Source organism: Aotus nancymaae, unplaced genomic scaffold (genome assembly GCF_030222135.1).
Source record: "Aotus nancymaae isolate 86718 unplaced genomic scaffold, 86718_ANA_hifiasm-v0.15.2.pri h1tg000051l, whole genome shotgun sequence".
Lineage (NCBI taxonomy): Eukaryota > Metazoa > Chordata > Mammalia > Primates > Aotidae > Aotus > Aotus nancymaae.
Window position 1 is genome coordinate 14492978 of NW_026988465.1, and position 24266 is coordinate 14517243.

At 40.5% G+C, this 24266-nt stretch overlaps 1 protein-coding gene across 14 annotated transcripts in view; it reads right to left on the bottom strand.

Annotated features, from left to right (window-relative positions):
• Positions 1–4565: 4565 nt before the first annotated feature.
• KIF13A (kinesin family member 13A) overlaps positions 4566–24266 on the bottom strand; it is a 222749-nt gene continuing 203048 nt past the window's right edge. For 2 of the 14 annotated variants that reach the window (XM_064363005.1, XM_064363003.1), the window contains 7 exons: positions 24180–24257; positions 21050–21097; positions 18877–18982; positions 17290–17441; positions 16497–16601; positions 9578–10369; positions 7782–8894 (listed from right to left, as the gene is read on the bottom strand). In XM_064363005.1, the coding sequence (XP_064219075.1) occupies positions 8691–8894; positions 9578–10369; positions 16497–16601; positions 17290–17441; positions 18877–18982; positions 21050–21097; positions 24180–24257 (1485 nt within the window). In that variant the 3' untranslated portion in view covers positions 7782–8690. Of the gene's footprint in view, positions 6314–7780; positions 8895–8920; positions 10370–16126; positions 16169–16496; positions 16602–17289; positions 17442–18876; positions 18983–21049; positions 21098–24179; positions 24258–24266 lie in introns of those variants that run through there. The other 12 variants (XM_064363012.1, XM_064363011.1, XM_064363015.1 and 9 more) reach the window with 10 other exon arrangements.

A 24266-nucleotide genomic window follows, 5' to 3' on the forward strand; every position in this document is an offset into this window, starting at 1 on the left:
AATGTCGTTGTTGGCCAGGTGTGATGGCTCATGCCTGTCATCCCAGTACTTTGAGGCTGAGGCAGGTGGATCACCTGAGGTCAGGAGTTTGAGATCAGCCTGGCCAACATGGCGAAACCCCATCATGAACCTGGAAGGCAGAGGTGACAATGATCCAAGATCACGCCATTGCACTCCAGCCCGGGCAACAGAGCAAGACTCTGTTTAAAAAAAAAAAAAAGTCATTGTTTATTTGTTGTTCTGGCTGTCTTTGTAGGAGGAATGAGCACTAGGGGCCATCTTGCTAATGTTACTTTCCATTTGGTCATCTTATAATGTCTAAAAACAGGCTTGCCCCAGTGAACCCTGGTGAGCTTCATCTTTCTACCTCAACTAGCTCATTAAACCATGTTTCTAAGCAGAGACAACATTCCCCTCACTACCCTTGACACCAAACAAATGGATTTTAAATTTAATTTTAAAATGTGACCATATGAAGCTGGGCATGTTGGTACACATCTATAGTCCCAGCTATTCAGGAGGCTGAGGTGGGAAGATGGCTTCAGGCCAGGAGTTTGAGTTCATCCTGGGCAACATAGCCAGAGCATCATCTCAAAAAAAAAAAAAAGTGTTAATGTATGAAAATTGTTAAGACGTTTTTAAAAAAGAATAGTGAAGCTGTGGTGGCTTGAACTTATAGTCTCAGTACTTTGGGAGACCGAGGCAGGAGGATCACTTGAGCCCAGGAGTTTGAGATCAGCCTGGGCAACACTGCAAGACTCTGTCTCTACAAAAATACCTGGGATGCTGAGGTGGGAGGATTGCTAGTGCCCAGAAGGTCAAGGATGCAGTGAGCCTCATGCCAGCCTGGGTGACAGAGCGAGACCCTGTCTCAAAAAAAAAAAAAAAAGAAAAAATAGTGAAGGGGACACTTACCTTAACAACTTTCAAAATATACTGTAAAGCTGCTATAATTACACATTGTGGTACATGTAAAGGATATAAACAAATCATAGAGGCAAAACATAGAGTGACGAAACTTGGAGTAGGCAACTTTCCTTGCGGTCACTTATCTTTGGCAGAGAGAGAAAAAACTGCCTTAGTTCCTATCAACTGATTTACAACTGTTTTGGAATGATGCCTAATTTGAGAGTGCACATATTTTTGAGATGGAGTCTCGCTGTATTGCCAGGCTGGAGTGCAGTGGCACGATCTCGGCTCACTGCAACCTCTGCCTCCTGGGTTCAAGTGATTCTTCTGCCTCATCATCCCGAGTATCTGGGACTATAGGCATGCGCCACCATGCCTGGCTAATTTTTTTTTTTTGGTATTTTTTAGTAGAGACAGGGTTTCACCGTGTTAGTCAGGATGATGAAACCCTGTCTGTACAAAAAAATACAAAAATTAGCTGGGCATAGTGGCATGTGCCTATGGTCTCAGCTACTCGGGAGGCTGAGGTGGCAGGATCACTTAAGGCTGGAAGGTCAAGGTTGCAGTGAGCCATGATCATGCCACTGCACTCCAGCCTGGGCAAGAGGGGACACTGTCTAAAATTAAAAAAAAAAAAAAAAAAAAAAAAGATATTAAAGTAGTACAGTGAGTCTGGAAAGAGGGTAGGATCAGTAAGAGGTAGAACCAAAAAGGTAGCTTGGACTCAAATCAAGCTGGACTTAGGATGGTTTAATAGAACTAGAGCTTGCCTTTTTTTTTTTTTTTTTTCCGAGATGGCTGTTGCCAGGCTGGAGTGCAGTGGTGCCATCGCGGCTCACTGCAACCTCCACCTCCCAGGTTCAAGAATTTTCCTGCCTTAGGCTCCCGTGTAGCTGGGAACACAGGCACCCGCCACCAGCCCAGCTAATTTTTGTATTTTTTAGGGGAGACAAGGGTTTCACCATGTTGGCCAGGATGGTCTCTATCTACTGACCTTGTGATCCACCTGCCGTGGCCTCCCAAAGTGCTGGGATTACAGGTGTGAGCTACTGCATCTGGCCTTTTTTTATTTTTATTTTTTTTAAGGCAAGGTCTTGCTCTGTCACCCAGGCTAGAGTGCAGTGGCACAATCTCAGCTCACTGCAACCTCTGCCTCTTGGGTTCAAATGATTCTCCTGCCTCAGCCTCCTGAGTAGCTGGAATTACAGGCATCTGCTACCACATCCAGCTAATTTTTTGTATTTTTCGTAGAAATGGGATTTCACCATGTTGGTCAGGCTGGTCTTGAACTCCTGACCTCAAGTGATCTGCCCACCTCAGCCTCCCAAAGTACTGCGATTACAAGTGTGAGCCACCCCTCCCCGCCTAGAGCTTGCCTTTTTAGTCAGATAGACTTATGGCCTGGTGCTGCCATTCATCTACTGTCTGACTTTCAGCAATTTTCTCAAACTTCTTTTCTTCATTTATAAAATGGAGATGAAAATGTTTATCTTACAAATTGTTCCAAAGATTCAATGAAATAATGCATGTAAAAGACATTCTACATACTAGACATATATTCAGAATGGGAAAAGTGAGGGGTTAGAGGCAGGGAGATCAGCTTTTGAAGCTATGAAAATAAAGTTGGCTATTGATGAAAATGAATTATAAGATATAATTAAGCTGTGCCAGGACCGGGCACAGTGGCTCACACCTGTAATCCCAACACTTTGGGAGACCAAGTGGGCAGATCACGAGGTCAGGAGTTCAGGATCTGCCTGGCCAATATGGTGAAACCTAAAAAATACAAAAATTAGCCAGGTGTGGTGCTGAGCACCTGTAGTCCCAGCTATTCGGGAGGCTAAGGCAGGAGAATTGCTTGAACCTGGGGTGCAGAGATTGCAGTGAGCAGAGACTGCGCCACTGCACTCCAGCCTGGGTGACAGAGCGAGACTCTGTCTCAAAAAAGAAAAAAAAAAAAAAGAACGTAGTGCCTAGAAATGTTGGTCTAGCAGAGAACATTCTTCCCAAGGAAGCCACTCCCAGCTGTTATTTTTTTTCAGGCTCTACATTCTTTAGTTTTGAATCATGTGACATATGGAAATTATCTTTTTTTTTTCTTATTTTTGAGATGGATTCTCACTCTGTTGCCCAGGCTGGAGTGCAGTGGTGTGATCTCTGCTCACTGAAACCCCCACCTCCTGGGTTTGAATGATTCTCCTGCCTCAACCTTCCGAATAGCTGGGACTATAGGCATGCGCCACCATGCCAAGCTAATTTTTGTATTTTTAGTAGAGACGGGATTTCACCATGTTGGCCAGGCTGGTCTCAAACTCCTGACCTCAAGTGATCCAGCTGCCTTGGTCTCCCAAAGTGCTGGGATCACAGACGTGAGCCACTGCACCTGACCAGAATTTATCTTTCTTAATGAAAGGACTCACAACCAAGGCAAAATGAAATTTTTAGGTAAGGAGCTACTTCTTTTCTGGTTTCCCTTTGAGCAAATTCTTTCCAGTTCTCACTGAACTCCCAGAGGCCCCCAGGAAGGGAAACTGGCAGCTCCAAATGACCCTTTCCTCTCCCCAGGAGGACACAATGAGGATGCTGCAGTTGGTCCCCATGACTCCCATTCCTGTGCTAGTGGACATAGCTCGAGCCATAACCCCAAAGGCATTTTCATAAACAGCTATTCTCCCCATAAGTCCGTGCCATAGAAACACAAGGTTGTATTTTTGTTATGATAAAATGTGTGTCTAAAAAACTACCAGCAAATGTGACGGCACCGGTACTACTATATCTTGGAAATAACTGTGACACACCTGCCTCTAACTATCCAATAAAACATGTCCTAAACCCAGTTTGTTCTTAGTCATAACAGCAGATGAATATGTCACTGACCTGAACACCAGTGGTCTCACACTAGCAAGGGGAATGATGATTTGTTCATTTTCTCTTCAACTAATACATTTAGTTGTCATCTTTGATTTAAATACGAAATAGCTGCCTTCCTCTTCCTAAACCTATTCTCTAAAATTCAGATAAGCTTTGGGGTTTCTTTGGATCCCTTCTCTCCTCTCTCATGGAAGTTTACACAGGGCACCCTCCTGTCCAGGACAAGTCAGATCTAATTCTGTGTAACTTCAGAAAGGCTATTGTGAACAGCTGAGATTTTTTCTGGGAAGATTCTGTAATAATTCTGTAAGAATTCAAAAAAATTCTGTTTTTAGATAAGATTTTTATAATAAGCTACCTTTAGCCACTACTTTACTGTTGGCAGGGTGCTGCTACTTGCTGTAAAGATTTGGGCATCCTGAACAGGGATAACAGCCAGTCCTACCTGCTCCAGATACCCACCCCTCCATCACAATGGGATTGGTCCATCTGGAACTTGTGACACTCACCACACCCTTCTGTCCTCTGGAGGTGCCCAGTTCTCCCTTCAAGAGGCCCGTCTGTCCATGACATGCCAGCAGGCTGAACACAGAGACTGACAAGAGAAGTGTGGCCTGGATCCTGGCTTTGCTAAGGCTCCATCAGTAACTTCTCTGCCTCAGTTTTCCACTTGTCAAACACTTAATGACCATAATACCTATGGGTCTGTTGCTGTGGGGATTAAATGAGATAATGAATATCAAATGTTTGGAACAGTGCCTAGTACACAGTTGACCCCCAATAAATGCTAGCTGATATTATTATTGTTTAACAGTACAGAGACATGCACACATAATATGGTACATCAGATGTGAAACTAATGTCAGGGTTATTAAAGAGAAACAATTGGTGTTTTAAAATCTGAATTACACAGTTTGTATTCTAAAACACACACACAAACACACACACACACACACACACACAGAAATCTGTACCAATTAAACACAATAAAGTTGAAAGGGGATATAAATTACAGTTTTTCTTTTTTTTTTTTTAAACAGACAATAGTAAAATACTACAGTCAGCTCACTATACACACAAATCATGAACAGCAGCTTTTCATTAAGGTTTCCAATGTCTTACTCATTTACCAACTCGAAGAACTGAAAGAAAAAAGGTACAGCAGGCTGTACGCATTCTCTCTCTCTTGCGCTCACAACACATTTATAGCTGTACATCCAGACTGATTATACAGGCATCTACAGAATAGGTACAGAAAGGACTTTTGTAAAAATTTCCATACACATAATCCTTCAATGTCTCCATTCATAGGAGGATTTTATAAATGAAGACACGACAGCAGGGTCACCTGTATTCGATCATCTCCTGCAAACATGGTAAAGTATGAACCACTGAACTTCATAGCTCAGTCCATCTCCTCAGCATTTTCCAGAATCAAGCAAAATAACAACAGCAAAATCACACCACAGTGAAACCTACCAATCCAAAACAAAACCACACACACGAAAATCAACACCTCCCACCCCACCCACCCCACCACGACTCCTGGCTGTCCTTGTGTTTTCTTACAGTAATACTGCTCTCTTCATTCCACCTGCCCGGCTGGGCTGAGCCATGGTCCAGGCATCTGTGGATTCAGGGCCCCAGTCACTGTCAATGGTTATAATACAATGTCAAGTCAGCAGGTGGTGGGGCAGGTGGAAGACCAAAGAATATAGCTGTGAGATTTCTCAGTGTGCTTATGAAACAGAGGACAGAGAACGGCAGCACGTGGCTTGGTAGCCAAGGGAATTATGGCACCAAACTCGCAGTCAAACATACATGTTCACACAAAAGAGTGGACAGCAAAAATGTTGTCTTATGTAAGTTCTTTGGTTATAAAGAACAGCATTCTATAACCTTTTCTGCAAAGAGGGATTTGCAAGCTCATTCTTAGGCAATAAAATATTTTTCATCTGCTCATGTATAAGAGATCGCCCAAGTTGCTTTGTAACAAAGTCCAGTACCTTATAATTTTCTACAAATCACCTTTATCTGCATTTTAGTGTGTAGCCTTGTCTGTCTCCAGACATACTATAGATACACGTTTCATATACATAATATATATTATTTATAAAAAACAGATTAGAGCACTGACTCCAGATTCTACAGTAAGAACTGATGAAAATTGTACAAGAATAGTCTGTTGGAGTCTGTAGAGGTTTCTATACAGTGGAGGTGTGTAGTAAGTGCAAACAAAAATACTGTCACTTAGCTAAGCCAGGATTTTCAGTTCTCTTGCTTTCTGGAAAAAGCAGAGGCTGTTGATTCACCCAAGTGACAAAGTGCTGCCTCTCCCACTAGGGAGAGGAAAGGAGGTGGCCCAGGAAGTGCCCGGCGTGGCTTCTCCAGCTTCTGGTCTGAGGTCCAGCCGGATGGCAGCATGTTTTAAAGATGGAGCTGGTGTTTGCCCAAGATGACCAGGTGAACAAAGACGCCAAGCTGTGGCCTGAGGAGGGGGTGCGTGCCGCTCCTACCTCGAGGTCGTGTCTCCCTGGAATGCAGAAGCTGGTGAGTTCATGCTTCTCATCCCTACCTGCCATCCCACCCACAGCACCCAATCTCAGCCCATTCCACACCCACTACAAGAAAGGAGCTCTTCCTAAAGGGATTCACAGGATTGGTTTTATTATGGAATCCAATGCTGGAATTCACACTATAGAAGCCCTGAGGTGATGTTTCTAGGAAAAGTAATGACAGCAACACCCAAAGTAAAAGTTAAAAAAAAAAAAAAGCTAGGTTGGGTACGGTGGCTCACGCTTGTAATCCTAGCACCTTGGGAGGCTGAGGCAGGTAGATTGCCTGAGCTCAGAAGTTTGAAACCAGCCTGGGGAACACGGTGAAACCCCTTCTCTACTAAAAATACAAAAAACTAATCGAGCGTGGTGGCCTGTGCCTGTAATCCCAGCTACTCATGCTGAGACAGGAGAATCGCTTGAACCAGGGAGGTGGAGGTTGCAATGAGCCGAGGTTGCACCATTGCACTCCAGCCTGGGTGACAGAGTGAGACGCCATTTCAAAAAAGAAAAAAAAGTTACTTCTAGATGTGCAGTCCAAGTCATTTCAGCGGTTTGAACAAAAGTCCAACTTAGAGTTCTCAGAAAAAATTTTAAACCATCAAAACAAATTATTGAAACCAATGTAACAAAAACATTAAGTCAAAAATATTTTTCATTTTTGTAGAGACAAGGTCTTGCTATGTTGCCCAGGATGGTGTCAAACTCCTGGGCTTAAGTGATCCTCCTGCCCTGGCCTCCCAAAGTGCTGCGACTATAGGCATGAGCCACTGTGCCTGGTCTCCAAAAACTCTTTAATGGAGAAAAATCTCCATAATCCCATTATTTTGATATAACCACCATGTTTGTAAATTTCATTTTAAACCATGGTCTTTGGCAGGAACACACTATTCTGAAAACTTTCCAATCCTTACCTTTTCCTATTGGGTCCTACATAATCTAGGCAAGAATGGGGTTGTTGCCCCTCTTCCCTCTTCCATGGGCAGTGCTTCCCACAGTATGGCCCTCAGATGCCCTGTCTCCTATTACTCTATGGGGGTGGAAGGGGATGGGGAGGAAAGAAGGGTTTGTGAATACCTTATTTCCCCTGATGCACACTGTATAAAGCAAAATCTTAGGGCTGGAGGGCAGTGACTCCTGGGAATTTGAATTTTTAAAAATTTTATTTTATTTTTAAAATTATTTAAACAGAGACAGGATCTCACTCTGTTGTCCAGACTGGTCTTGAGCTCCTGGGCTCAAGTCATCTTGCCTCAGCCTCCAGAATAGCTGGAACTACAGGCGCAAGCCACCAAGCCCAGGTGAATTTGATTTTTTTTTTTTTTTTTTTTTTTTTTTTTTGAGACAGAGTCTTGCTCTGTTGCCCAAGCTAGAGTGCAGTGGCGCGATCTTGGCTCACTGCAACCTCTGCCTCCTGGGTTCAAGTGATTCTCCTGCCTCAGCCTCTCAAGTAGCTGGGACTATAAGCATGTGGCACCATGCCTGGCTAATTTTTGTATTTTTAGTATAGATGGGGTTTTACCATGTTAGCCAGGCTGGTCTTGAACTCCTGACCTCTGGTAATCTAACTGCCTCAGCCTCCCCAAGTGCTGGGATTACAGGCGTGAGCCACTGAGCCCGGCCGTGAATTTGAATTTTTAAGAGGCACCCTCTGCCACACGCTCTGTGCCCCTAGAGTTTGTAGCACCTTTAGGTTTGAGAAGCAAACCTAACGTTACAGTAAATAATCAGAGTCTTTGACACTGGCCTTTGTGACGAACAAGGACTGAAAAGCTGATGTATACCAGCCATGCAGCTTCTGCTTTAATCCATGTAAAGGAAGTTGAAGACCTAAACACATGCATGCATTGCTTGCAAGAACAGTGGTGAGTGACTATCATTATTCTTACGTTGGGGAAGGAAGTCTTTTTCTTCTTGTCAGAGATGACTGTTTAGGTTTTGGCAGTTCAGTAATGAGGATGCTGTATAAATGACCATACACTAAAATTTTAAGAGCTGGTATGGAAAGCAGGGGCAAAAGCATTGGGGTAAAAAGCCACATCGACGGAATAACTTGCTCAGCAAAACAAAGGGATAGAGTGGCAGCATGATTATCTTACTTTCACCAAGCCTCTTTCTAGCTCTGTCAGTTCTTTATTTTGCTAAGCCATGACTCTTCTTCCATACCTCTTACAGTTGGTGGTACTTCGGAGCAGAATACTCAGAAGCAGAACGTCTCTTATTTATATAATTTGCAATTTTCCTTAGCAATAGTAGTAAAAACTCATTTTGTTCCCATATGAAAATTAACCAACATTTATTGGCCAGGTGTCGTGGCTCACGCCTGTAATCCCAGCACTTTGGGAGGTGAATGGATCACCTGAAGTCAGAAGTTTGAGACCAGCCTGGCCACACGGTGAAAATAAACAAAATTAGCCAGGTGTGGTGGTGCGTGCCTGTAGTCTCAGCTACACGAGAGGCTGAGGCAGGAGGATTGCTTGAACCAGGAAGGTGGAGGTTGCTGTGAGCCAAGATCGTGACACTGCACTGTAGCCTGGGTGACAGAGCGAGAACAAGACTCTGTCTCAAAAAAATAAAAATAAATAAAAAAGAAAATTAACCAATATTATAAACCAACCTGAGTTACTTCCAAAGCCCAAACTTCAACTGCTGGTGAAATTTGCCCATACCTCCCCAAAGCACTTTTCCACCTATGGGCACCAAAGGACTGTCTTTTTCCAGTTCTACAATATATATGTTTTTCTCTCATTTTAATATCTCTGAAATTAGGGTGTGTCTTATAACCGTTTGTATTCTAAAGTTTAATTGGCAGTATTTTTTCTTAATGACACATAAAATAATGGATCATACAGTAATGAATCACAGATTTGATGAAGTATGATAGATGCAACCAGAATACTTTGGGAAAGCTAGTAACTGAACATCTCAGGGAATGGATATGAACTTGATCCTTATCCATCTGAACACTTAATTGAACACCAACCCATATGCCAGGTAAAAAAAAATGCACTGGTCCTATAATTTCAAAATTGCATTCTAGTTCCCAAGGCGGACTTGCTCTTCAACAGGGCCAGCTGTGCAGGAAGTGAGCCTGCTTCTCTGTGGGCTCATCTTTGCTGTCAGAAACATCTGGATGAATCTTTCCTACCAAGTCGTTGCAGTGAAGGGCCTCTGGGGTTGTATACAGTTAGACGTACTTACTGACAGCACAGAACCCAAAGGGCTTCCTCTGGAATGATTACCTGGTCATTCTCTAACTTGGAATGCAGCTGGCTGGGGTGGTGGAGCCCATCTGAGACGGTCTTGCTGCCTGTTTTATTTGGTAGGTTCTTCCTACTCGAAAGCTCTCCAGCAGAAGAATATGTCAAACCATCAAAATCTTTTCCCTCTGACACCCCCATAAACTCTGTGAAAGAATGGTCCTCAAGGATGTTGGTGGTGTGTTCTACTGTCACCTCCCTGGGGCAGAATCCTCTGGCTGGCTGGCTGCTTTTGCTAGGGCAGACATCTAGTTCTGCACATGAGCCAGTCCTGCACAGCGATTTGGAGTTTTTCTCAGGGATGCTTTGGGATGATGGGCTCCCTTTGGCTAAGGCACTGTTTTCCTTGAGTGGCACCATAATTATCTTGTCCTTTACCAAGACTTTTTCTACTTCTGTTAACTCTTTGTTTGAGGATGGCCTGAAATCATGCACAAGCGATGGTGTGGAGTGCTCGGTGGAGTCTGTGTCCTTTGTCTGAAGGGCCAGCTGATCTGAGCTGTCACTAGAAGGGACCACCATATCAGACAGGGTGGCATTGGAGGCACTGTGGGAAAAGTAGCCACTGGTAATACTGCTGGTGGTAGGGCTACGGGACACTTCTTTCTCCAAGACCCGTGAGTTTGACAGATCTACTTTTGAAGAAAACCATTCCCTGTTCTCCAAGCTGGCATTGTAAACACTGAAGTCAGCAAACTCCACAGGCACATAAGTCTGTGAACTTATCAGCTTCCTGTTAATAGCTTCCAGCTCATTTTCTTCCTCCTCAGAGTCCTATAGAAGTAAAGCAAAAGTCAGTCATTAGCTCCCTGTAGTGACTGTACTGTTGAGACAAGTTTTAAATACTTGGCTGCTAAAGGCATTTGCATTCACATGGTGTTCAGTGTTTTCTTTCTGTCTTTCCAAATCTGGCTAGATCATGCCACCTATTGTAGATATAGGTATATCAGTATTCTCAGAGACCTGCAAATATAAACCCCTTGTCATCTAATATGAAGGGTATTTAGTTCTTCTAGGCTCACTCAGTGCTAATTAGAAATCATTCCTTCCCTGGTTTAAGAGAAAGGATGGAACTGAAGTGCATTGGACATTTTATCAGTTATTCAGAATTAGTTTTTAGTTGTGATGTTTTCTCTTTTCTCGTTAAATGAGCAGAGAAACAGGCAGAGGAAGAGAAGAGCCACTCCATTTGTCTTTAGAATCTTCACCTTGAAAAGCAAAGTACAGGTAGTTAAGATAATTTGTAAAAATTTCTCAGCTATTTTATGGGGGAAAGGGGAGTTAAACAAAGAACCCAACTGCAAAAGGGCAAAAAACACAATTTCAACACTCACTTTTATATTATACTAAATATTGTAAGGCAATAAAATACTAACAATTTATCTGACAATCATTGTCTTCTAGGATTTTTGGGAAGTATGAGTAGAGGGTTTGGCTAGAAGGTGAAGAAGGCATGGCAAAGTTTAAATGAAAATCTCCTTTGTAAAATAGTTTTCAAACCCTGTTCATAACAATCGGTAAATACTTGCAAAAGTGGGTGTCACCAACTCCCCAGTCTCTCTCCAAATGAATGGTTCTTTTATTTTTGGTAGAAAAAAAATGTGGATATTTTACGTCCAAATAAAATAAATGATATACTCTCTAGCCATCTGTAATTAACCTCAGAAGCACCTAATGAAATCGTAAATATTCCTTTTAAAATGTGTCTTTCATTCAACAAATACACACTGAGCATCCACTACATGCCGGCCATCATCGTAAGAACTTGGGAATACCAACGGTGAGCAAAAGAAGGCATGCTCCCTCCCTCAGAGAATTACAACTTTGCACTCTTGCTCTTGGAACAATCCTGGACTCTGCATGGACGGATAAAAATTTCATTTACAGGAAAACTTAGATACCTCAAAAATAGCTTTCTTTCATTGGTCATCTGGTTTAAAATATCTGTACAATTAAAACAACTAGATGCATGTAAAGACCTGGAACCAAAACATCAGCCCTATTCATTAAGTTTGCATATTATTTATTTTAAGATTTATTTACATTTATTTATTTATTTATTTTACAGGCAGGGGTCCACTCTGTCACTCAGGTTGGTGTGGAGTAGTGCAATTGTAGCTCACTGTAGCCTCAAACTCCTGGGCTCAAGCAATTCTCTGATCTCAGCATCCTGAGTAGCTGTGATTACAGGTCTGAGCCACTTTACCCGGCCCATAAATTTGCATTTTAATTGAGATGGGGAGGGGGCAACATCTTCAAGGTGTGGCAAATACTTGTTTACAAATGAACATAACTTTCATCTGTTTAGATGAATAGTAGTATTTTCTTTTGCATCTCAAGATTCTACATACCTCAATAGTTTAATACTTCTTTGTTTTTTTTTTTTTTTTTTTTTTTTTTGAGACAGAGTCTTGCTCTGCCATCCAGGCTGGATTGCAGTGGTTCGATCTCGGCTCACTGCAATCTCAGCCTCCTGGGTTCGAGCTATTCTCCTGCCTCAGCCTCCCAAGTAGCTGGGACTACAGGTGCATGCTTCCACACCTGGCTAATTTTTGTATTTTTAGTAGAGACAGGGTTTCACCATCTTAGCCAGGATGGTCTCGATCTCCTGACCTCCTGCCTGCCTCGACCTCCCAAAGTGCTGGGATTACAGGCGTAAGCCACCGTGCCCAGCAGTTTAATACTCTCTTAAATGCTTCTCAGCTTTTAAAATAATTAGTTTTTATAACTAAGTTCTAAAAATGTGACTGAATATAAATGTGTAAAGGAATTGGTGATCTTAATTATTTAGCTATTAATCAAAGGTGAATATCAAATATTAGTGATAAAGTTCCTGAAATTGGCAAAACAAAATTTTTGGAGACACTAATCTATTTCCATCTTATCTTAATCTGCATTCTAAATTAAGTAGCATTATCAAAAAAGTGGGTGGGGTAGAGCATTCTTTCCCTGGGGTTTGGGGTAATGTTGGTGAAGGAACAAAGACTGAATAGAATTGTCTGAACCAGTAGTCTTTGCCTATATTTCCCATATTCTCTACTTGTCATGTTTAGACTCAAAATTAAATTTCTTTTTTCTTTCTTTTTTTTTCTTTGGAGACGAAGTCTCACTCTTGTTGCCCAGGCTGGAGTGCAATGTTATGATCTTGGCTCATTGCAACCTCCACCTCCTGGGTTCAAGCAATTCTCCTGCCTCAGCCTCCCAAGTAGCTGGGATTACAGGCACCTGCCACCATGACTGGCTAATTTTTGTATTTTTAGTAGAGATGGGGTTTCACCATGTTGGCCAGGCTTGTCTCGAACTCCTGACCTCAGGCGATCCGCTGGCCTCAGCCTTCCAAAGTGCTAGGATTACAGGCGTGAGCCACCTCACCCAGCACAAAATTAAATTTCAAGTGTTTGTATCTCTTCTATTTCCTTTTGATTTAAGCTGGCAAAGAAACACAATTCTCCAAGTCCAAGCATATATGATGCAATTAATGACTAAATTACTATTTACTATAATTAATTACTAAGGTTATTTACTGCAAGGAAAATCAAATTTAAAGATGAGAATTAGTAATTTGGGGTCCTTTATATGCTTGAAGTTATTTCTTCTCAAGACCAAGGAAAGGCCTGTTATCCTAAAATATAATTTTGCTGAATGAAATATGTAATCATGAATTTACTGAGTAGAAAAAGTTGTAAACTTATCAAAGATAATAAATTATTCCTAAAGGATTAGAATGACATTAATAAAACTAAGAATCTGCAAAGCCCCAAGAGATTAAGTTCAAATAGGTAGCAGTTCACAGTGGGGAAAATAACCCAAAATCCCAGAGGAAAAGATGAAAACAGTAGGGAAGCTTATTCCAGAAAAAGGAAAATTTAGCAGAGATTAAACATTTTCCAATACTTAAAAGGAGACTGAATGTTTACTGAGTTATTGCCAATTAAGTGATGATTTAATTGGCTTAAACTGTATTTGGAGGGAGTTTGGTTTAGACTTTTTATACCAGAAATATCATTTCTCATTGTATCTTACAGAAGAATAAACTAAGCACCTTCCTACAATGTCTTAAGGACAAAAATAAAGAAAACCCTACCTAAAGTGGTGCATGGAGTCAAGTTCTCCAGCTTTTCTATAGCTACAGTCTTCATTTGATTTTTGGAATTTAACTTATGCTGCTATTTACCTATAGACAAAACACCTTGATTTCAAAAACAGATTGAAATCCACATTAAAGCAGTGATTCCTTGTAAGGAGTTTCACTTTATTAATGTAATTTCCACTTCTATTATAATCATGTCTGTGCTGTTCACCAGAGGTCTCTGCAGAACTGTACCAGCCAAGGGCTCCAGTACTTCTGTCCATGGTACTGAGGAGTGAGCCCTTTGTCTGAAGAGCAGCCGCAGGGCATACTGGAACTGCACTATCTTTGGAAGCACCTGGAGTCACTGGAGTCCCCTCAATTATGCTGAGGAATGGGGCTCTTTGGTCTTATGCTCTTATTAACTGTGAGACTTTCAGCGAGTTGCTCAACAATTCTAACCCTTTGTTTCTTCTTCTGTAAACTAGAGGAATAAACCACATGTTATCTATGCAAGACCTAAGAGAAGGGTCATGTGGATACTAGGAAAAATCACTGACTTTCTGCTATTCTGTATGTTTTGTGACTTCAAAAAATAGACTCCAAAGGTATATTGTTGGCTCTATCTTATTCATAGGAGACATGAAGTACATATGTATGTCTTCTCAAACTGATCAAACAACAAAATATTGCTTTAAGAATCAAGCATAGCCATATTGACTATATTTTATTACAGAAGTTACTATGGTAATTAGGTGGGTTAAACAATGACAGGAACAATGTCTTGAAACTGTCCTTCTTAAGAATGATTTCAAACTCTCTTGATCAGTCTGAACTCCTGAGTCACTCTGATTGTTCAAAAGTGGAAGAGAAAAGAACGTGAATTAGTCACAGAGGAAGAAAACAGTTTGTACCCACTTATAAGAGAAAAAATAAAGTTTCCCAAAGAGAAACAGGAACCTTAGGTCAAACAAACAATGCACTTAAACTCTACCAAAGCACCCTGAAAAACTGCTATCTGGAGTGAATTAAAGAGCCCAAAAACCTCTTGGGTGCAGAATGCTCAGCAAGCCAGTTTCCTATGGAGAGTAGAGGACAAGTTTTTCAAGTAAGACTCTGGCAAGAACAGTAACACCATCAAATCCTCCTTACTGTACTCCATGGTGCATTCAGTCATAGAGTCTAACCGCTGCTTGAGACTTCTTGGGTCAACATAATCTGGTTCCATCCTGCCCTCTGCTAGCTGAAAGCCCTGAGATGGGTTTTATTTTAAAATATTAAAGGGAAAGTGAAGAAAACATGAGTCTAGCCCTGTGAACTGTGAAAATACCTGCGGAGCAGCCCAGAAAGCTCATCCAGTAGTCTCTTGAGGGTGTCCTACCAAAATGTGTTGTTACAATAGGTTTAAATTGAGTGGCTGTGCACCACAGTGATAAGCGTCATGCCGATAAACAGATCCAATCAGACACAGAGCCTGAGAATTGGCAAGGGAACAAACTAGTCATTTGGCCTTTTTTAGCCCAAACTGCAGCCCTTGTTAAAAGAGCAGGGGGTGGTCAGGTAAGTGAGGGAACAGCTCAGCAAGATCTGGAGAGATGAAGGAGCAGCTATTAATATGTGGACTCTTCTCCATCAGGAACTAGGATGGGGTTTTGGGATAGAGGGACGGGGAGAAACCAAAGGCAGAGGAGGTGAAGAGGGATAAAGAAATGGAGGGGAAATGGTGCTTTTCTTCTTTCCTCATATTAGAAATGAGAAGGTTGTTTCTGAAGATCCACTAGCACCCCAAGCATGCAGGGGGGTGGCCAACTGCACATCTGGATTAAGCTGCAGTTAGTTCTCACACAGTGTGCGTTAGGAACTGTTAAAAGATGTCACACTAATAAGCTTTGGGAATGGGTCTGGCATGGTGTCACTGGGAAATGAGACTCCCCACACTCTGCCCAGCAGAGACGATCAGATGCAACATAAGCATCAAGCAGCCTCCTGTCTCCCCGAGCTGGCTTTACTTTTCAAAGCCTAGGAAGCCACAGGAGGGTGAAAGCTGAGACAAAAAAAAATTACAGAATTCTTTCCAGGCTTGAGAATATACAGGGTTTTTTTTTTTTTTTTTTTTTAATTGAGGTATAATTTATAACCTAGGTACCTGGTATGCAGTGTTTTCAAAACTGTATCTCAAATTTATAATTTTAAAACCAAGTGCTAAGGAATGAGGTTTCACAGGTAGAGTTTCAACCTACCTGTGGCAAAATATACATAAGCCATCCTGAATGCAAGGTCGGTACCAATGTATGGGAATATATTTTGCCAGGTAATTAACAAAGGCTACCCTAGACAGTGAGATGATGAAGGGTCATGGTAGACTGCAGTGCAGCTCTAACTACAGAATTATCTTGGCAATAGCATCAGGCAACATAAAAAAGCTTCCAAACATATCGACAGCTAAATGCATGATTACTTACTCCAAGTAAGTGCAATTCCTCTAGGTAGATTAACTTCAGAATCTGGGCAATATGTATAGGCACATTAGAAATATTTTGGTATTAATTAAAGATATCTCTTTGTTACACTTTTTATAAAGACCAGAAGCAATCAAAGTGCCTTTCTCCCTTTTTCTATGCAAACTTATACTAAGCAAAAAAATAAATAAAATAAAATTGTAGATCATGGCCACATCCATGCAAAATATCTTTACCAACGGTCATATTTTAATTTTTTTTAAGACAAAGATCCAATACAAGTCTTAATTTCTTCTAGCATTTGGATGATTGTCTGTGAAAGGGCCTTAAACCCACCACCAGGCAATATGACAGAAACGGTTCCAGAACTTACAATCTTCTTCTCACGTTTGCTATTGTGTTCTACTGGCATGCTGCTGCCATTGCTTCCTGAGGGCACAATGCAGCCAGGGTTATGTGCCTGAGGTGGAGGCATGCTCTGCAAAGGTTAAGACACACAGATGCATCACACACAAAAGACGACAATGGCCAAAATACACATTAAGTACATGCAAGTTAGAAAAGCAATGCTAACACCCTTATTACATGTGAGTAATGCAGCAGCCAATTCTGCAGGCCAGAGTTAAACTACTGGAGAAATATGACAGGAATAAACAGATTCTGTGGCAAAAAGCATAATTAGTCTTATTTAAAAAACAGCCTTTTGACCAGGTACAGTGGCTCACGCCTGTAATCCCAGTGCCCTGGGAGGCTGAGGCAGGAGGATCACTTGAGGCCAGGACTTTGATACTAGCCTGAGTAACACAGCAAGACCCTATCTCTATAAAAAACAAAATTAAAAATCCCGAATAAGACAAAAAAGAAAAATAATTTTAAAAAAGCCTTTAATATTTTCAAAACACCTAGAAAACATCTTTCTCACTTGAAACATAAAAAATACTCTGAAAAGTCATGAACACAAAGAAATAAAACCACAGCAGCAACAACAAACAAGAGATTCTACCATGACTCTGCATGCTTGAGAAAGAGGAATTCGAGAACGGGGGTCCACGGAGTGATGACCATGCACGTCCACATGCAGCACTTGACTTGTTAATGCAAATGGCTGCTTCACAGGCGACACACTCTGCTCTATTCTGCACATAACAGACAAGTCAAGCATTTACCTCCTGGCTTAGAAGAGGCCTTGCTTCGAGGGCTGTCCTTTTCTTATGCTCCTCTTTTACAGGCATTAGGGGCTTGAAAAACTTTGGCGGCTGAGGAGAGAATGCTTTAAAAGGGCTGACAGTTAAGGCATGAGGAGTCTCTGATGTACAACCTGGGGAAAATGAGAAGTTATGAGTTTACAGATGCTGCACACTTTAAGCAACACATAGGAACTGAGGCAATGACCTAGCCATGGGAATATCCGGGAGAACAATGAAATTCATAGGATAATATTTGGCTAAGCACGAAAACAGATGTATACCCACCCTGTGCAATACAGGGAGACCAGACTGTAAAAAACAAAAAACAAATAGCTGGGCATGGTGGTGTGCCCCTGTTGTACTTGCTACTCAGGAGGCTGAGGTGAGAAGATTGCTTGAGCCCCAGGGGTTAAGCCTGCAGTGAGTTATGATGGTGCCACTGCACCCCAGCCTGGGCAAAAGAGAGAGACCCTGTCTCAAAAAAAAAACACAAAAAACCAAACCAAAACAAAACAAAGAAAAACCATGAAATAGATGTAGGCAAGAATAGGAATAAATCTATGAAGTCACAAAGAGTTACTAAAGTGCTAATGTATGTGAACAAAAATGAGACACCAAATTTCCTACACTCTTTTCAAGATCCAGCTTAAGCGTCACTAACCAGACCAATTTCAGCTCATGCTGATTTTCCATTTCTCTGAATTCTCACAGCCCTTATTAATACCTGCATGTTCATTTTGGCACTTTATCATTTAACATCTATTTTCTTTTTTTAATCACCAGGAGCCAAGCTAGATTAACATCTTATTTTCTATACTCTTGTTTCCACAGTTACATTTTAAGACAGAAAGTTGAGGCTCAGTAAGTACTCAATGAATGAATACTGTGTACATTTTCTTGCAAGCCTCTTTTTTTCCTGCTCTATATGACTAAGGGAGCACAATTCTTTTTTGTTTGAATCATTTCTTACCCCTTTGGCCTCTTTCCTCCCTTTCCAATTTGTTAGCATAATGGTGAATATATCTTATATTTTACCTACTAATATAAGGTATAAGGTCACAGAACTGGTTCATATAGCCAAAGAATACTATTCCCATAAAGGCAGGTAGACTATATAATTTAGGTAATAATATTACCATGAATCACTCATTTTGGGTATCATTTTTGAAAACTGCTTTACGAATCAAAGTCATGTTCTTTTAAAAATTCCTTTAGGTACACAAACATGACAGAGCTGGACATTCTTCTCGTGGAAAATAATATGATTTGTATGTGTCTCAAAACTGGACTTCAAAGTCAGGAAATGATGTATGAAAGATGATTTGGAAGTTCTAAAGTGATATACAAAAAGCCTACGATTATTTGGGTGGTATGTTGGATACAAAACAAAAATAGATCAAATAAGTGAACGTGATAGGTTCCATTCAATAAGACAGCTTTGAATCCATCTAGTTAATTAGAATATCAGCTTCATATTTCATTATATGCCACTAGTGAAAGACTTTTTTTCATGCATTTTCTAAGTAATTACAAAGAAATATCACTGCAAAATAATCTCACCACTACCTTCTTTATTCCTTCGAGGAGAATCCCTGGGTAAAGTTCCATAACATGCTACATCTTGGTAACTGGAGCTGTAGTCAGACATGTCTAACTGGTTCTCTGGCCAACCCTACAAGGGAAAAATATAGGCTAACTGTAATTGAGTCACTCTATAACAAGAAATAAAACCCAAGTTGGAGTTTCTTCTATTTTTCAATTTTCAGTTTTTCTACTCTTCTTTATTTTTATTACGAAATATTTCAAATATACAGGAAAGGCCTGAATATTATAACAAATACTGTCTTAACCAAGGTATACCCAGAGTGGATAAATGTCAATATTTTATTATGTTTGCTCAAGATTTAATAAAGTTATTACAAATGTAGTTTAATCTTTTGGTCCCATTCATCTTCCTCTCTCCCCAGAGGCAGCCACTTTGAGCAATTTGGCATATATCCATAATGACTTGATAACTTAATGAGCAAACTGAAACACTCTCAGAAGACATCTGTTCCATTAGTAATTCTGCCTGGGTAGCAGGCACAGCTGGGACCGTCCCAGGCAAACTTGGCAGTGTGGTTATTCTACCCATACTTGTGATTTAAAAGTTTCAAATAGGCATAAGGTATTGATATACAAAACAGAGAAAACTCTAGCATATCATATGAGCTTATTTAACCTTATTTCAACTTCTCAGGAGTTGACTGCCTCTGAGGACTAAATTTTAAACTTCTTAAGGACATAAATCTGTGCTTATACTTTTTGGATCATCCACAGTCTCTAGCACAGTAACTCATATATAATATGTATTCAAGAAATATTTGTTGAATAAGATAATGTTGCAATTGGTCCTTAATTTTAAATCCCTGTTTTACCCACTTGAAATAATTTTGATTATGCTATGGTGGATATAACACCTTCTCCAATCAGAATTAGACCCATAAACACACAGATATCTATTCAATTTTGTGGTACTGTCCTAGTATGGAATCTATCACAGTAAGTAACAATGTAATACTGAAAGTGCATAGCAATTGGTTAGATGTGGTGGTTCAAACCTGTAATCGCATCACTTTGGGAGGCTGAGATGGGTGAATCACCTGAGGTCAGGAGTTCGAGACCAGCCTGGCCAACATAGCAAAACTCCGTCTCTACTAAAAATATGAAGCCGGGCGTGGTGGCTCATGCCTGTAATCCCAGCACTTTGGGAGGCTGAGGTGGGTGGATTACGAGGTCAAGAGATCGAGACCATCCTGGTCAACATGGTGAAACCCCGTTCTCTACTAAAAATACAAAAATTAGCTGGGCATGGTGGAGTGCGCCTGTAGTCCCAGCTACTCGGGAGGCTGAGGCAGGAGAATTGCTTGAACCCAGGAGGCGGAAGTTGCAGTGAGCCAAGATCGTGCCATTGCCCTCCAGCCTGGGTAATAAGAGCGAAACTCCGTCTCAAAAAAATAATAATAATAAAATAAAATAAATAAAATAAAAATACGAAATTAGACAGGTATGGTGGCAAATGCCTATAATCCCAGCTACTCGGGAGGCTGAGGCAGGAGAATCACTTGAACCTGAGAGGCAGAGACTGCAGTGAGCTCACTGAGCTGAAATTGTGCCACTGCACTCCAGCCTGGGCAACAAGAGAGAAACTCTATCTCAAAAAAATAAATAAATAAAATGAAAAAATGCACAGCAATTTCACATCAAGCGTTTGAATTTGGAAATGGAGCTGTGGAGAGAACTATTTGCTTATGATTAAGATGAGAAGCCCAGAGATTTTCTTTTTCTTTTTTTGAGTTGAAGTTTTGCTCTTGTTGCTCAGGCTGAAGTGCAACAGCGTGATCTCGACTGCGTCCTCCGCCTCCCAGGTTTAAGTGATTCTCCTGCCTCAGCCTCCTGAGTAGCTGGGACTACAGGTATGCGCCACTACTCCTGGCTAATTTTGTATTTTTAGTAAAGATGGGGTTTCTCCATGTTGGCCAGGCTGGTCTCAAACTCCCAACCTCAGGTGATCTGCCCACCTCAGCCTCCCCAAGTGTTGGGATTACAGGTGTGAGCCACCATGCCCAGCCCTTTTTCTTTTTTTAAACTGACAGGATCAACCAAGTAAGCCCCAGAGATTTTAAAAGTTATGGGAAGACCCCATAACTTTCCAGACTGAGATTCTGCTAAAAACCTAACCGTGCTCATAGGTGCACACCTTATCATCTTCATCAAAGCCAGAAAGGTCTGGTCGGCTGGAAGAGACCTATAAGAGAAGAATGGTTTTATCAATGTGGTTAATATATTTAATATGTTTCTTTTTATATAAAGAAACAATGTCACAGTTGAAGCCTGTATTATTCATTCTTCTCCTCCTCTTTCTTCCCTCTCCAGTAGTAACTACCCTCAATTTGGAGTTTATTATTCCCATACAAGTTTTATATAATTTTATGTGTATATACTCATAACCAATAGTTAATATTATTTTGCATATTTTATACTTTGTATGAGTGATAACTTACTATATATGGTCTTATTCAATAGTCAAGTATTGATATGTGTACTATTTTTAGTATCATTTAGTTTTAAATATGATTTGTATATGTATGAGAATCTCTAGAGTATGTATCTAAGGCATGAAATCTCTGGGTTGTACATAAGGTATGAATATATTTTGACTGCTTTTCCATACAGGTTTTAGAATCAACCTATCAAATCTTACAAAAAATTCTGCTGAGAATTTATAGATTAGCTTAAGGACATGCCAAGTTTTTGATACTGTGAATTCTCATCAATGAGCATAATCATTATTTTAGTTTAGTCCTTTTTGTTGATAGCTGTATTTAGGTTTCTTATTTGTTCTTGATTCAGTCTTTACAGGAAATTTTCATTTTATTTAAGCTTTTACATTTATTGGCATAACACTATTCATAGTTTACTCTTATGATGTCTAAATTTCTGCTCTTTCAAGACTAATAGCCTCCTTTTAATTCCCAGTAATATTTGTATCTTCTCTCATATTTTCTTTTCTTCCCCAATCAATCCTAACTAGAAGTCAGGTCATTTGACTAGTCTTCTCAAACAAGCTGATTTTCAGTTTTGTTAATTATTCGTTTTCATTTCACATACCTCTGTTCTAATATTTATTATTCCCTTCTTTATTTGAATTTATATTTCTTTTTTTTTTTTTCTGAGATGGAGTCTTGCTCTGTTGCCCAGGCTGGAATGTAATGATCTTGGCTGACTGCAACCTCTGCCTCCTGGGCTTAAGCGATTCTCCTGCCTCAGCCTCCTGAGTAGCTGGGATTAGCCACCATGCCTGGCTAATTTTTATATTTTTCAGTAGAAACAGGGTTTCACCATGTTGGTCAGGCTGGTCTTGAACTCCTGACCTCGGGTCCACCCGCCTCAGCCTCCCAAAGTGCTGGGATTACAGGCATGAGCCCCGTGCCTGGCTATATTTCTGCTTTAATATTTCCTTCTTTCTTAATTTGAATGTATTCTGATTTTTTCCCTAAATTTAAACAATTTTATCTATAAATCTCTCTCTATGAATTTCTAAAAGATAAGGAACTCCCTTTCCCTTTTTAAAAATGATAACCACAATACCATTATCACATCTTAAAAATTTAAGTGATTCCTAAATACTATCAATTATATAGTCAGTGCTCAAATGTCTCCTAAACGTTTCACTTCACAGTTTACTTTGAATCAAGATGAAAATAGCTCATATATTGCAATTGGTTGATATACCGCTTAAGTCTCTTTGAATCTGAGTTTTCCTTTTTGAAATTTTATTTGTTATAAAAACAATTAAATTTAAATTTATTTTGAAAAGCTAGGTCATTTGTTCTGCATCGTTTCCCATGGTCTGAATTGTGCTGATTAAATCCCTGTGGCGTCATTTAATGTTTTCCTCTGTCCTCTAAATATTAGTAGTTTAGAGTCTCTCTCTCTTTCTTTTTTTAAAGAGACAGGGTCTTGCTCTATCACCCAGGCTGGAGTGCAGTGGTGTGATCATAGCTCACTGTAACTTTGAACTCCTGGGCGCTAGTGATCTTCCTGTGTCAGCCTCCTGAGTGGGACTACAAGTGTGTGCCACCACATCTGGCTATTTTTAAAATATTTTTGTAGAGATGGGGTCTCACTATGTTCCCGAGGCCGGTCTCAAACTCCTGGCCTCCAGTAATCCTCTCTAAATTCTTGATCAGATTCAGATTAAAAATATAATATATTTTCAGATTACTTCATAAGCAATTTTTCTTTACTTTTTAAGCTAGATGTTTACCTAGTTGTTTTTACTCTACTTTTTAATATAAGCACTATAAATTTCCTAATAGTAGCCCTCACTCTTTCATTTTTTTCTACGGTCTGGTATTCTGCTTTATACAGAATTATAGGGAATTTAGGGTGAATAATTTCTAAGTACCACTTTAACTGCATCTCACAAGCATTGATCTATGTATCATTTTTATTCTTATTTAGTTTTAAATACATCCTAATTTCCATTATAATTTCTTCTTTGACAGCTGAGTTCAGGAAAAGTGTTTTTCAATTTACAACTATATGAGTCACTCATCTATTTCTAATAAATGCATTGTGGTCAGAAGAAGTAATCTGTGTGATAATGATTACTGGGATTTGCTCTGTAATCCACTGTAGGACAATTTTTGTAAATGTTCACTATGTTTTAAATAATTTTCTGGCAATTCTGGAGAACAGGAAGGCTGTGTTTTTCCTTGGAAAGACCTTACTTCCACTCAGCTGCTTCTGGGAAGTGGCTGCTTTGAAGTGGTCCGTGCACTAATCTGTCCTATCTGTCTGGGACAGTGTTGTCCCTGCTAGAAGCAGTTTCTGTCAATTGGATTTTCTAGAAGAATTGGTTGAGAAAAATAATCAAAATGGTCAAAGGAACAACTAGGGACTCCCAGAGTGCCTACATGCAGTGGCTGACTCCTTATCACACTGATGGTGGCAGACTTAGCTCCACCAGGGTAGCTAGAACGGGCACAAAAACTGACCCTGGAACAGCCAGCACCTACGGACTCGGCTGCCAGGATTCTTAGCTGACTCCACCATCTCTAACCAACTAAACTCAATTTATGTCTTAAGAAACTTCTTTCAAGGAGATAACTTGCTGAACAGGAATTTATAAGATTGAACAAATGGCTCGGTCTTAGACAACCGTGCTTCCTGGTGTGCGTCCCTGATACAGAGAAGTAGGCCACACTTTGAGATGCCCACACCAGTGCCATAAGCTCTCTTGCCACTGTGTGAACTCCACCTTCCCCCACCCCAGATCCTGAGACGTGTCACACAGGAGCAGATCCTTGGCAGGATGCACTTACATTATGAACATTTGGTGTACTGAGGCTCCTCCGAATGTGCCGGGCTTTGGTGGAAAGTGCTTCTTTGACTGTGACAGCCTGTAAACA